At 41.8% G+C, this 15340-nt stretch overlaps 1 protein-coding gene across 10 annotated transcripts in view; it reads left to right on the forward strand.

Annotated features, from left to right (window-relative positions):
• spn-E (spindle E) overlaps window positions 1-15340 on the forward strand; it is a 437239-nt gene that overhangs the window by 23232 nt on the left and 398667 nt on the right. For 9 of the 10 annotated variants that reach the window (XM_067091862.1, XM_067091856.1, XM_067091855.1 and 6 more), the window contains exon 2: window positions 7630-7707. The exons of the other annotated variant lie outside the window; for it this stretch is intronic. In XM_067091862.1, the coding sequence (XP_066947963.1) occupies window positions 7630-7707 (78 nt within the window). The remainder of the gene's footprint in view (window positions 1-7629; window positions 7708-15340) is intronic. 10 annotated transcript variants of the gene reach the window in all.

A 15340-nucleotide genomic window follows, 5' to 3' on the forward strand; every position in this document is an offset into this window, starting at 1 on the left:
TGAAGTTTTACCTAAGTGGAAGGTAGAGGACGCAGACTGGGATAAATTTAGTAAGGGTGTCAATCTAGATAGGGAGTTTGAGTCCTTTCATTCTCATCTAGATGCCTATGATTACTTTATTGAATCTACTTTGAAGAGTGCTGAAAGCTCGATTCCAAAAACAAAAGGCAAACCTCGTAGACCTGCAGTTCCCTGGTGGAATAAGACATGTGGTATTCTGAGAAAAGTGACTAGGAAATGCTACAGACGTTACAAAACTAGTGGCTCCCCTCAGTCTAAATTAATCTACAAACGTGCTTTAGCCAAGCAGTGGCGCTTTTATAAGAAAGCCAAAAGAGAATGTTGGCTTTACTATATTAATGGAATAAACTCCAAGACCCCACTAAGAGTGGTGTGGCGCAAAATAAGGAAACTGAGTGGAAAATTTGTAGCGTCACCATTGCCCTCATTAAAAATAAATGACACTCTAATCACAGAGCCCACTGAAGTTGCCAATGAGCTAGGAAAACACTTTTCTAAAGTTTCCAGCCCTAACAATTATTGTCCAGAATTTCAAAGAATTAGGAATTCTGAAATGTGTCTGAAGTTTGGTTCGGGAAAATCTGAACCATACAACTACAAATTTTCCTAAGAGAACTTCGTGAGGCGCTCTCCTCAAGTGAATCCACAGCTCCAGGTGAGGATACAATCATATATGAAATGCTGAAACACCTCCCAGATGATGCCAAAAATATTTACTGAAGATTATAAACAAAATATGGAAACTGGAATTTTACCCAAGGACTGGAAAATATCCATAATTGTCCCTGTTAAAAGCCTAATAAAGATGCTTCCCAAGCCACCAGCTATAGACCAATAGCTCTTACCAGCTGTGTATGTAAGCTGATGGAGAAAATGATAAATACTAGACTGGTTTGGCACCTGGAGACCAAAGGATTACTATCGCCATTTCAATTTGGTTTCAGAAAAAACCGCTCAACCCTTGATCCCTTGCTGAGGCTGACCAACCAAATCCAGCAAGGATTTGCCAAAAAGTGTCAGACCATTGGCATATTTTTTGATTTGGAGAAAGCATATGACACTACCTGGAGAATTGGCATCATGAAACAATTGCACAAGATGGGCATATGTGGAAGAATGGTCAGGTTTATATATTCCTTTTTATCAGACAGACTTTTTTAAGGTAAGAGTGGGAAACTCCTTCTCCCAACCTTTTATGCAGGAGGAAGGAGTTCCTCAAGGAAGCGTTTTAAGTGTAACACTTTTTCAGTGGCAATAAATAGTGTGATTGAAAAAATCTCGCCCCTGTTAAATGCTCGCTTTTTGTCGATGACCTTGCAATATACTGCACAGGATATGATTCCTTGTCTGTATGTAAACATTTGCAAAAGGTCTATTAATGCTATTACTAAGTGGGCTGATGAGAATGGTTTCAAATTCTCCTCTTCCAAAACAGTTGCAGTAAGATTCACCAGGTGCTGGCGTGTGGAAGAGGTTCCACACTTAGTTTAAAAGGGTCCATCCTTCCTTATGAGAGTGAAGTTAAATTTCTGGGGATGACTATTGACCATAAATTAACATGGGCTAGCCCACATAAATGCCCTGAAGTTAAATGTTAAACAATCTATGAATATTTTAAAGGTTGTTTCTGGATTTAGTTGGGGGCTGATAAGAAATCCTTCTGAGGCTATATGACTCTCTGTGTCGATCTAAGTTAGACTATGGCTGTCAGATTTATTCCTCAGCCTGTAAAACCAAGCTAAAGGAACTGGATGTTGTACACAACATGGGGTTGAGAATATGCTCAGGGGCTTTTAGAACTTCGCCTGTTGAAAGCATTTATGTCGACACAGATCATTTACCCTTGATCTAAGAAGGCAAGAGCTAGGGTTGCGATACATGGCTAGAATGAAAAGTGCTCCCAAAAATCCCTCCTTTCAAGCACTAAAGGAAACAGACTCTCGAAGTTTTTCTGGTACAAGAGCTTGTAAACCATTCCAAATTGACTGAATGAGGATGTTAGGAATAATCACCTTAAATCCCAGAAAGTCCTGGAAGTAGAATATCCTGTAAATCCTCCATGGCTTATCCCAGAAGCATCAATATGTAAGAAACTGTTTAACAAAAAGGACTGCACTGTAGAAGAGATTAGGGGAAAATTCTTAGAGCACGATGTTACCCATACTAATTTTACAAAAATTTATACAGATGGATCTAATTCAGATAGTGGTGTTGGTTGCGCTGTTATCCTTGGTGATACAGCGTACACAGCTAAATTACCTGACTGTGCATCAATATTTACTGCCGAATTAACAGCCGTAGTGTCTGCCCTAGATTTAGTTTTTCAAAGTAGTGACTCTAATTTTGTCATATACTCAGACTCTAGAAGCACCTTAGAAGCTATTAAAAATTTAATAGCTTTCATCCATTAATTGAAAAAGTTCAGGAGTGGCTTTTTTTGTATATATTGTCAACGTAAATCAGTCTCTTTCTGTTGGGTCCCTTCTCACGTGGGGATTCAAGGAAACGAGATGGCAGACAGGGAAGCGAAAGCTGCTAGTATTTTATCAGAAACCTCTTTTTAGAAAAGTGCCTCATACGGATCTAAAAGGTCCCATTAGATCTTATGTTTTAAGTAAATGGCAAGAAAGGTGGACTTCTCCTTCTTGCCAATAATAAGAAATATAGAAATATTAGGGATAATGTACTACCGTGGTCTTCGTCATTCCAGCTTGACAGACGAACAGAGGTTATTTTAACGAGATTAAGGATTGGGCACACTCGTCTAACCCATCAGTTTATTTTAGAAGGAAGCAGCCCTCCAGAGTGTGCTTACTGTGACGAGACACTAACAATGGAGCAGATTCTGGTGGTCTGCCCCAGATATTTTAACCAAAGAGAGAGATATTTTCAGGGTAAATCCCTGTCTGATATTTTGGGAGATGAAGCAGATATTTCTGCTATCATCTCTTTTTAAAGTGTATTAAAATTTTTAACGATATTTAATTTTATTTAATTTATTACATCATGTAGAATTTTAATGACATTAATTTTTTTTTTTTTTTTTTTGTATATAGCACATCATTCATTAAACTTCATACCCTTATTTATTGGTCACATCACTTCATTTTATTTATTAATCATTTCCTTCATGAATTCATAACTTTAACATAATTTATTTTCTTTCCATTACGGCACTGAATGGCCTTGTTGGCCCCAGTGCTTGGGCTTTTGCCCTAAATATCATACATCCATCCATCCAACAGAGACCCACACTCCTTTTTGCTCCTTTAAATCAACAGAAACTTTTTCCCAGCACTACAGTGGAACATATTGCAGCAGAGCTTCATAAGAAATCCACTCAAGGCTTGTTGACCCAGTCCACCAAACATCCTCAGGAGTCTGGACGTTCCACATCTTCAACATCATTCGCACACAGAACGATTTCCCCTCTACAGCAAACATTTCGAGGAGGTAGAGGTAGATTCCAGCCCCATTCCCAAGCGTATTCTAGGTCCATTTGGCCAATTAAGAAGTCAACAACCAAATCTTCCTCTTGTAAGTGAGGATACTATCCTCCGTGTACCAGTGGGGGGCCAGGCTTCAGCATTTTTGGAACAAGTAGAAGGACAGAGATGTAGAACCTTGGGTTTTAAAGGTAATCAGAGTAGGGTACTCCATCCCATTCAAGGAGAAACCTCCCTTAGTGTCCTCTCCTGTCAACTTGGCGGCCTATTCTTTAGACTCAGAGAGGTATTCGGCCCTATCTCAGGAAGTTTTGTCTCTCTCACCAAGAGAGCCATAGAAATAGTCAGAGATGTCAACACACGGGGGTTCTACAACTGCCTATTCGTTGTCCCAAAATCATCGGGAGGTTGGAGACCTGTCCTGGACGTCAGCGCCCTGAATTTCTATATTCAGATTACAAAATTCAAAATGGAAACAACCCACTCAGTTCTATCTTCCATCCCCGTCAAGGGGATTGGATCCATCCGTCAAGGGGATTGGATGGCAACCATAGACATGCAGGATGCATATTTCCACGTCCCAGTTCACCCGGAGGCCAGGAAATATCTGCGGTTTGTGTTCCAGGACAAGGTCTTCCAATTGCGGAGCACTGTTCTTTGACTTTCGACCGCCCCTCAAGTTTTCACCCAAGTCCTAGCCCCAGTGGCAAAATGGCTTCATCTCATGGGGATCAACATCTGCCTCTATTTAGATGATTGGCTCCTAACGCTCCCCCTGGGAATCAAGTTGCAAGGGAGACCTAAAGAAGACTCGTGTTAGCCCAAGAATTAGGCCTACTGATAAATCTAGACAAGTCCCAGTTAGTCCCGAGTCAGTCAATTCTTTATTTGGGAATGAAGATCAACTCTCGGGATTTTCGGGCTTTTCCATCCGACAAGAGAAGAAAATCCTGCATTTGGACAGTTCAGAAATTCCTCTCTCTCCCATCATGCTCAGCCAACGAATGGGTGAGTCTACTGGGAATTCTCTCATCCATAGAAAAGTTCGTTCCCTTAGGGAGACTTCACACGAGAGTACTACAAATCTTTTTTAAAAGCCAGTTGGCAGAGGAAGTTTCTCCCAGACTCGTTTGTTTTCCCAATCACCCCCGAGATCACAGAGGACCTTCGATTTTGGCTTGCAACATTAAGGTTTGCAGAAGGGAAATCTCTACTTCCTCTGAACCCCAACCTCACATTATACTCAGATGCATCGGATCCGGGTTTGGGGGCTCTCCTAGAAAACAACAAAGTGTCAGGGACATGGTCACTACCCGAGAGAGAACTTCATATCAACATGGAGCTGAAGGCAATACACTTAGCTCTTCAACATTTCTCAACAGAGACTTACAAATCCACAGTCATAGTCCACTCAGACAATATGTCAGCTCTGACTTACATAAAGAATCGGGGAGGGACACTCCTTTTCACTGTATCAAGCGACCAAAGATCTCCTTATCTGGGCGCAGAGAAATCAAACCAAGATTGTTACCCACTTTATACAGGGGAAACTCAGTGTCATAGCGGACAAATTAAGTCGTTGCAAATAGGTCCTACCCATGAAATGGACACTGAATCCACAGGTAGGCCTATGCACCGATCTGTGGAAACAGTAGGGAAAGCTGTCGATTGATCTATTTACAATGTCGAGGAATCACCGTCTCCCTTTGTATTGCTCCCCAGCCCCGGTCGCGTGGGCAATGGATGCGATGCTCCAGGACTAGTAGAACCTGGATGTATATCCCTCCTCTCTATTCATTATGGTGGGAGAAGTAATTGACAAATTCCTCTTCCACAACAATGTGTCGATGACCCTAGTAGCTCCCTTCTGGCCACAGAAAGAGTGGTTTCCAGACCACCTCAACCTCTTAGTAGACTTTCACCGATTCCATCTAGGACTATCCACTCTTGCTTTGACAGGCTTCAGACTGTCAGGAAACTTGTCAGCGCGAAAGGCTTTTCGAGATCAGCTGCGGAAGCAGTTGCCAGATTTAGACGTCAGTCTTCCTCCAACGTCTACCAGAATAAATGGACAATATTCTGCAACTGGTGCAGAAGACACAAGATATCATCTTTTACCTCTGTAGCCCAAATAGCAGACTTCTTGCTATTTTTAAGGTCTTTGCGAGGATTAGCTACGTCCACGATCAAAGGCTACATAGCGATGCTCAACTCCATTTTCAGACATAGAGATATGGATCTATCTAATGATAAAGACATCAGTGACCTTATCAAGTCACTAGATACTGCAAAGCAAGAGAAATCAGATTCCATATCCTGGAATCTAGATGTTGTTTTAAAATGGTTCTCAGGTCTGCCATTTGAACCTCTTTGATCCACATCCTTCAGGGATCTTGCAAGAAAAACACCCTTTCTGGTCGCTCTAGCTACTGCCAAGAGAATTATTGAGTTACAGGCCCTAAGCAAGAAGGTAGGATTCTCACAGGGAGATGCGGTCTGTTGCTTTACTTTGGGATTCCTAGCGAAGAATGAAACGCCGTCTTTTCCCTGGCCCATTTCACTCACAATCAAAGGCTTAACGGACATTCTAGGTCCTACGGACCAAGAGAGAGCTCTTTGTCCAGTAAGAGCACTTAAGTATTATTTAGAAAGAACTAAGAATATCAGAGGCATGTCCCCTAACCTCTGGTGTTCAGTTAAGGACCCAACTCATCCTTTGTCCAAGAATGCATTGGCATTCTTCTTGAGAGATGTGATTTCTGAGTTGCACATTAAGATTCGAGAAGAAGACTTACCAGTTTGCAAAGGTTAAAGCCCACGAAATTAGGGCAATAGCGACCGATTTCCTTCAAGAGAAATTTATCTCTATCTTCTATTTTACAATCCACTTTCTGGAGGTGCAAATCAGTGTTTGCAAATTTTTATCTACGTGACACCAAAACGGTTTACGAAAACTGCAGTACCCTTGACCCATTATCCGTGGCTGGCATGGTATTGGGGGAGGAAGGGTAGGGGGTAGCCTTACACTCCGCTATCTACGCTCCTTGAATTATGTTGTCGAGTTTCAGGAAGTTTGGGGTACTGAGTACCTGGAGCCTCCATCATTCGGTGTGTTGTGCTATGAATGGTTTATGGTATCTAATCTGTTTTATGGTGTATGTGTAACTTGTGTTATATGGTTTTGGTTGGTACTGCGCCCAGGGCAACGGCTTTTGTATTTTGTATGCTTTGGCAGCCATCGGAGTACTCCTATGCTGCAAAGCCCCACTAATGTAGAGGCGCCTCTGGCTTCACTGCCATGCCACTACGGTCGAGATGAGCCGCATCAGAGGCAGTATTTTCCTGCTGGAGCACTCTCGTCATGTGGGTCACAACTAACATTCTTAATGTTAACTATTTACTATTTTAAAAATTCATCTCCATTCATGAGTGTTTTTTGAAGTGGTACATGCCCATGCTTCCCACCTCCCGTCAATTTGGGATTCAGCTATGTAGTTACTTGGTAAGTTTCTTATATAAAAATGACATTTTTATAATAAAATAGTTTTATATATACTTAACAAGTAGCTACATGATCATAGCCCTCCCTCCTCCCCACTCATGGGCGTAGGGCATAAATGAATTGGGCTAGTTAGTAGTGTTGTACCTATCCTTCCCCAAAAGTGGGCGGGGCGAGTTAACCTACACCAAAATATTGGAATGCTACCGTGAATTTTCAAATTTAAGCTGCCGATAAATGAAACGTAATAGCTATGTAGTTACTTGGTAAGTATATATAAAACTATTTTGTTATAAAAATGTCATTTTATCATAAAATTGTCATTTTTGTGTGGTTAAAAACTTTAAAGAATTTTTAAAGAAACTTTTAATTATGAAAGACAATGAGAACTGTAGTAGGTTGTCCTAAGATTTTTTGCCTCTATTTTTGGGGCTGGTTGAGGGCTTAAAACATTCAGCTCTGGATATCTGCTAGTTAACCTATGCAAGTTTGTCTTAATCTTCTAACTCATCCTATTGTTCCCAGAATTAGGGTAGTACCAATGGTGAATCATTAAAGTTTTTGCTGTTGTAATGAAAAGTAATGTTTTATTCACCTTGGATTTATCAGAAATTGCTGATGACAATAGATATCATACTGAGTTTTTTTTTTTTTTTTTGGCAGATGACGCAAGCGAGACAGTTTACAGGATGCGCTCAAGATTATCTAAACTGGTTTAGTCTAGGAAATGAACCTGAACAGGTAATCTGCTTGATTTTTCTAATTATGTATAAACTTTACTGTATTTTTATTTGTTTTTGTACCAACTTGTAAATTTGCAATTGCTTGCCCGTTGGTTAGCAGTTCCTTTTAGGATCTCCAAAAGAACAACCTGTCTTAGTGTCCTGGTATGCATCTGGTATCATCACCACCCATGTTAATAGTGCTGCCTGTGTTGTTTGCACTTACTGTAAGAAATAGGGGTTTTGGAAGGTGGGCACTGTATAAATTGATTGGTTTGTATTACAAAAATAGAATTTGTTTGCTCCAGCAAAGTATATTAACCTTTGTCTTTATGAGGAGTATTTTTCAAATGAATCTTAACTCTCTCTTATGATAGTTGTAATTCCCGTGTCAGGCAGGAATTATAGCTATCATAATAGAGAGTTAAATATTTGAAAAATAAATTTTATAAGAGCTAATTTTTGAGCTAAAGTTGGATAAGTCATTGAAATTTATTTTGCCCTGGCATCCTGATTTACATGTAAATGGTACAGTTTTAAATGTCAGTTACTCATTTCAGAATGTAGGTGAAAAGTTGGTATAGTGCAGAAATGTTTTGGGATCAAGTTACATCCTAAGAGTTTTAACTACTCCTCTTCCATGTGTGGAGTATTATTCTCCATTATGGTCTTTTGAGTGCTGACTGTCTTCTCAAACTCTTGTATAGTTATGTCATCAGGTGTTTGTTTTGCCAACCCTTCATGTTGACTTGTGGCATAAATGTAAAGTGATCTCATGTTTTTTGCATAATGTACTATGATAATTGACATCCTCTTCCCTCTTCATTACCTGACCTAGCTGTTTTTTTAACTGAACACTAAAGAGGCTGTTGCTGGAAACAGTGTCATTTTCTGGTATAATGTTGAATACTACTGGTGTTTTATCTTGACTACAACTAAAATGTGGAATAATTTTCCAAGAGCAGTTTTAGAATCTTCTGATCTCCAAGTGTTTAAGCAAGGATCAGATTCATTCCTGCTCTCTCCTGGCATCTCCTGAATTCAGGTGTATTGATTGTATTTTCCCTCTATAATCTATTGATACTTGCATGGTTTTATGCATCTTTGCTAAAATAACTGATAATACACTATGATATTAAATATTTGTTTCCAAATTGCTCGAAATATGCAAAGGTGATGTTGGTAATCCTGTGGTGAACGAAAATTTCAAATTGTTTTGTTTTTATAGCTTGAAGTAATTACTATACTTTGAAATAATTGCTTCTACCGTAATTTTTTCTCATGATTGTTACAAATATCATAATTTGATATTTGTGCATCATATGTTAGCTTTATTTTGCTTGATAGAGCTTCCAATGTAAAAAAAAAAATAAGTTTTTCAGCTACGGGTTGTAGTTGCCAGTTAGTGAATTTCGAACGAAATCCTCGGAAATTTGTAGCTTCACTTTGGAACATACTGTACTACAACTGGAGCTCACGGAGGTAATATAACCTTATGTATTCTATATTGGAGGATGCAGAAAACTGTCCCCTACAGATGAACCCATCATTCTTTGGGCTTGCTTGCTGTCTCCCATTAGCAGTTTTATGGGGAGGGAATTGCTGCCTTTTCCTCTGAAGCAATAGCTGTTGAGTCCATCATGATTATCCTCCAGTCATCATTATGGTTGGACCTCTGGCTCAGCGTATTTGCAGACTTGGTTGTGCAGTATCTGGTTTCCCCTTGAAGGAGGACAGAAACATTTTAATTGTTGTTGCTGTTGGAAGGAAAGTGTAACTTTCCTTACACCTTGGTTAACAAACCTTGGGGTCCCGTAGGGTGGGGGGGGGTTTAGTGCCGTTAGTGCACCTCATGTGGTGCAATGTAAGCATTACTTGAGGGTCTTTGTAGCGTCCCCTCGGCCCCTAGCTGCAACTGCTTTCATTCCTTTTACTGTACTTCTGTTCACATTCTCTTTCTTCCATCTTACTGTCCACCCTCTCCTAACAATTGATTCATAGTGCAACTGCGAGGTTTTCCTCCAGTTACACCTTTCAGGCCTTTTACTGTTAATTTCTGTTTCAGCGCTGAATGATGTTAGTTGCCCCAGTGCTTGGCATCTATGCTTAAAATCTATAAATCAGTCAATCAGTCAACAAACCTTGGGGATCATGATGTTGAGATAGTTTGATCATGTAGCTGAGAGTAGTCTCCAGCTGTGTAAGGGGTCAGTGCTGAACTCCTGCTCTTTTCAGAGAGCAAGGTCGAGGCAGAGGTGGAAAAAAGGTTGACTCCTTGATCCACTGTGTAACCTTCATACTTAGCTGACAGAATTGGTTGTCGCATTGACATTGGGGTTGAGAAGGGGCCTGTCTTCCTCCTAACCTTGGTCAGGAGTTCAGTATTTTTCTACCTGTGCCGTAAAGGGTAAGGAGCCCTTCCAGGCCTTATTACCTGCCCTTTTAAGGCCATCCCAGAAGCCAGGTAAAGGGAAGAAAAAGGGAGACAGAACTTGTGGCGGAATTCACACCCACAAACAACACAACACGCAACACTCACCCTGATCTTCGGTTGCTGGAGATGGATAAGGTCCACGGTCGCCAATCACAGCACACACCCACGAAACAAAAAAACTTAAACCGACCCTCCACCAACAACGAACCTACAAAAAAAGAAGAGACACATGAACCATTAATGTGGTCCCAAAAAAACAGACGAACTCCCGTTCACTTTCAAGGTTGGACCTCAACTGCCCAAGACTTCCCCAAAAACGAAAAACTCCCGACAGACCGACAGACAGAGACACAGCCGTAAAACCAACTCCAACAGCTGAACCACTCACAACGACAATTACACTCTCTCTCTCTCTCTCTCTCTCTCTCTCTCTCTCTCTCTCTCTCTCTCTCTCTCTCTCTCTCTCTCTCTCTCTCTCACAAAACGTTGGGAAATGCTAAATAAAAACAAATTTCTTCATCCCTCTATATTTCTCCCCCCTTTTAGCATTTCCCAACCAACACCTTTCACACCCCTTTCAAATCGCCTTACGCAACACCCACGGATGCTCACTAGCAGGTCCTCTAGATCGCGTCATGGGCACGCAATCATTCTCTCAGACTCGCTCTCTCTTCCAGCAACATTCAGATTTACATTTTCTCCTCCATTCTCTCTCAGATTCACGCTATCTTCTTCACTATTACCACTCTCAATTTTATCCACAATCTCATCTATACCTCTAACTCGTTCCCAAATACCTCCCCCAATTCTTCAACTAACCCATCCCATTCGCTCATTGACCTTTCCAATTCTTGCAACGATTCATTCATGCTTTCAATCACTCGTATATTACTGCTACGCTCTCTTACTCTTACACTTTCGCTCACCTCCAACCGCTCACTAACCCCTACACGTTCAGTCAACTCAGTTATATCAAACCCGCATATGCTATCACGTTCTATCCATACCATCCCATTCATCCATATTACACGCTTTATCACTCATTTCCACTTTGGCACTCACACCCCTATCACACAACTTACGACCATTCAGTTTACTTTACGTTCTTCCCTTTCTTACGTTTCCTACCATACTCTATCAAAACAAATTGCTGATCCTCATGCAACAACCCTCACGTACATGCATCACACGCACCGCTTGCATCCTGGAGGATCCACCCATTTGAACCCCCCTTCACACTCAGTTTCCTGAATTCGCTGTCACAGTCACCCTCTTTCGTCTACATACACTTGATACATGCCCTTCCATTCCACATTCGACACACTTTCGCTCTCGGTTCTGAACACATTCTCGCATAATGCCCATTCTTACCACAGTTGCCACATATTACATTCACTCGGGTACCCCTACAACCATTAGCAATATGACCCACCTGTCCGCACCTGTAGCATTTAACCCCTATCTTTCGTACACTCCTTACCAAATGTCCCGATTGCCCACACCCGAAACACGCTCATAAAGCCCACCTACACTCATTCTTTGTATGTCCTTCCTTTCCCACATCTAAAACACTTCTGCCGACTTCCACTCATCGACCTTCCCCCTTTGTACACTACTATCCCTAACCGGTCCAACCCCGTTGTTCCCTTACAAACCCACCATTCATCCTCACTGGCACCTCCACATTATTTGCTCTTACACTCCTATCTATTACACTATCGGCCAGTCTCATTGGGCCCTCAACACTGCATCCCTAAAGCTTCCAAACTCTGGTACTCTCTCATCTACCCCAGCCCTTACACTTACACTTCTACTCTCTTTTATAACCCTGTCAAGCTCATAATCTTCTACAATTTCCAAAATTTCTCCCCAAGTCAACCTTTCATTCGTCCATCTTTTCTTCTCCTTCCGCTTCAAGTTCACAAATTCTCTAACTCCATCTGGCACTGTCCCTAACAACTTCCGTACTAACTCCTTACATTCATCTATCCCATCATCCCCAAACTTCTTCCTTGCCAACGTCTCCAGCCTACAAGCATATAGTGACAAGGTTTCCCCAGCTTTCATTCTGCCTCATCAAATTCATTCTTCCTCTTATACTTAACACTCGCTTTCATACGCTCGCTTGCTCAACTAGTCTAGCTTTCACCTTGTCATACTCAACATCCCCACACTCATAATAACCCTATATACATATCAAGTAAAAACCCAGTCAAATATTCTCCTAATTCTCGTGCCCACACTCTCTTACTTTCCCCCATACTTATCCTGACAAAACCTTTCATACTCCCTAAAGAAATCATGCACATCCCTACTTCCATACTCATTATACTTTTCACACCAGGGTACCTCCCTCACATACATAGCCTTTCTCACTTCTTTCTCACTTTCACTCTCACTTTCGCTACTTTCGCTCTGTCCTTTCATACCCTCTTCCGAATACAAAGAGTCCACTTCTGCACTTACATTCATCTTACTCAGTACACTCTTCTTCCCTCTTTTTATCCACTTTTATCCACTCACCTCCATCCACCTCACTATCACTACTGCCTTCACCCTCTCCCTTCTTTCTTGCCTTTCCCACTTCCTTACCCTTCTTACCAGTTTCCTTTCCTTTCCCTTCTTCCCTTTTTCTTCCCCTGACTTATCCTTACTTTCCCTCTGTTCCTTCCCTTGCTTTTCATTCCCTTTTCCTTACCCTGCCTCTCATTCCCTCGTTTCTTACTTCCTATTCCCATATCACTTTCATCACTCACGCTTCCATTCACTTCTTCCTCCTTTTCTTTCTCTCTTGCCCTTCACACGTTCCAGAGAACCTGCCTCCAACAGCCCCTTCTCCAAAAACACCTTTGAACATACCTTTCATCATTTCTTCCACACTTTTCATCATTCCCTCCAACTTTTTATCCATCCTCTCTTCCATTCTCTCTTCTGACTCTTTCATCTCCCCTTTCATTTCTTCTTTTGCACTTCTTAGCATTCCCTCCACCTCCTCCAACTGACTCCTCAATCTCTCATTCTCACCCCTCAACCACGTATTCTCTCTCTCAACCTTACCAGTTCCTCTTCCATCCTTCTCTTCAGTCACACTACCAGCCACCAATCTCACTTGCAGCTGCAATACCAGCTGCCCCACGTTGGGCGCCAAATGTTATGTGGCGGAATTCACACCCACAAACAACATAACATGCAACACTCACCCTGATCTTCGGTTGCTGGAGATGGATAAGGTCCACGGTCGCCAATCACAGCACACACCCACGAAACGAAAAAACTTAAACCGACCCTCCACCAACAATGAACCTACAAAAAAAAAAGAAGAGACACATGAACCATTAATGTGGTCCCAAAAAAACAGACGAACTCCCCGTTCACTTTCAAGGTTGGACCTCAACTGCCCAAGACTTCCCCAAAAACGAAAAACTCCCGACAGACCGACAGACAGAGAGACAGCCGTAAAACCAACTCCAACGAACCACTCACAACGACAATTACTCTCTCTCTCTCTCTCTCTCTCTCTCTCTCTCTCTCTCTCTCTCTCTCTCTCGGGAAATGCTAAATAAAAACAAATTTCTTCATCCCTCTATAAACTTATAGTAGGAGTTCTCCCTCAATTGTTACCACAATTAGATTGGTGCCCTCCTATCATGCTGCTGGGCATTGTGGTAGTGACATAGTGCAAAGTCTTGGGTAACCACAGTCTTTTGGAGAAGCTACAGACTGCCCAGCGTTGACTGTGCTTGACTGTTGCACTTACTGATCCAGTTTTCAGCCTATCGTAGTCCTCTTTGACTATTGGACTATCAGCAAAGGTGAGGGCAATGCAGGAAAAATGACCCCTAGCAGGCAGCTTCTTTTCTAGCTTTTACAGTTTCTTTCCTGGCTTTTATAGTTGAGTTTTCTGAGTGAAGGTGACTGGAGAGCAGAGACAGGTCATTGATATCTCTGTTGAATGAGGCTGGGCTTTGTCTAGTTCAGTAATGGAAATGCCAGTATTAGCAACTTCTGTTAGAGAGGGGGAAACTACTTGAATTCTGTTGACCTGAAGGGTGCATATATCCAAATACCCAACCAGCAGGCATCTAGAAAGTACATCTGTTTCATCTTGAAGGAACCTTTCTTATAGCTCAGAACTAGGCACACGCTGTTGTTGAAAACTTCCTGTTGTGTTGGTTTTGGAACTACTCCATTCAGACATCCCTGTTAAGGTATCCCAAAGATGGGTTGGTCCTGGCTTCCTCAGAGGTGCAGTTACTGCAGTACCTAGATTGATCCTTGCAATTTTTCACACATTTAAATTTTTGGGCATGCTCATTGATGAGAAATTGCATCAAGAAGGTATTAAGTTAGTTCTTGTCACAGAAAATACTGGATCAGGATTGCAGGTTACTTTCAATCACTTATTGTCATGGGAGAAACTCGTACCTCTTGAGTAACTCCTCCTCTGGTTTCGAAAGCAGCACTAGTCATGGATATTACTTGTTCTCAGATTTGTCAAAGGATTTGGAGGACCTACATCCGTGTCTAAAAATATGCAGTGTTGCTTGGTTGTGTTGTTGGGGGGGCGCATTGTAATCAACCTGTTTAATGTATGGTTAAACAGGAAGTATTGGATTTTCTGCTCTCCAGCTCCAGACTGTTGGGCAGTATTGAAGGATGTACCCTGGGACAACATGGACATCTGTGCCCTCCCACTTCACTCTCATTCTCAGAATGATTAGCAGGAGTCTGATTAGTCTTGGAGTTATGATGACCTTGTAACTTTTTGTTGGCCCTAGGCTGAGGGATATCCTGATCTGGTGGCTTTCTTGGTCAGGTTGCTAAAGATTTCCTATTGCCCAACCTCTGTCATCCCTGCTTGCATAGGTGCCACTAGTCCATGAAGACTGCTCAGCAGCTCCTGCAAAAGCAACAGGCTTGTCTTATAGAAGAACAAGAGAAGTTGTGCAGGACAGTGAGGGACTTCTCAACATCATCGGCTTGAATAAGTGGGTAGTCTTCAGTGGTTGTAGGATGGGTATTTGTGAGTTAGGAGCTGCCACTCTGCAGATTATGTACTTCATTTTCATTTCGTCCATGATAGGCTCCTCTCAGACTGTGCAGTTTGGGGCTACTGCTCTTCCCTTGATATGTTTTCTTGCTGAAGGGTATGATGAAGGTTACTTGGATCATGAAGCTGGGCAGCAGGCAGTGTACTTCCACAGAGCTGCTATATCCT

This window comes from Macrobrachium rosenbergii, chromosome 48 (genome assembly GCF_040412425.1).
Source record: "Macrobrachium rosenbergii isolate ZJJX-2024 chromosome 48, ASM4041242v1, whole genome shotgun sequence".
NCBI classification, from domain to species: Eukaryota; Metazoa; Arthropoda; class Malacostraca; order Decapoda; family Palaemonidae; genus Macrobrachium; species Macrobrachium rosenbergii.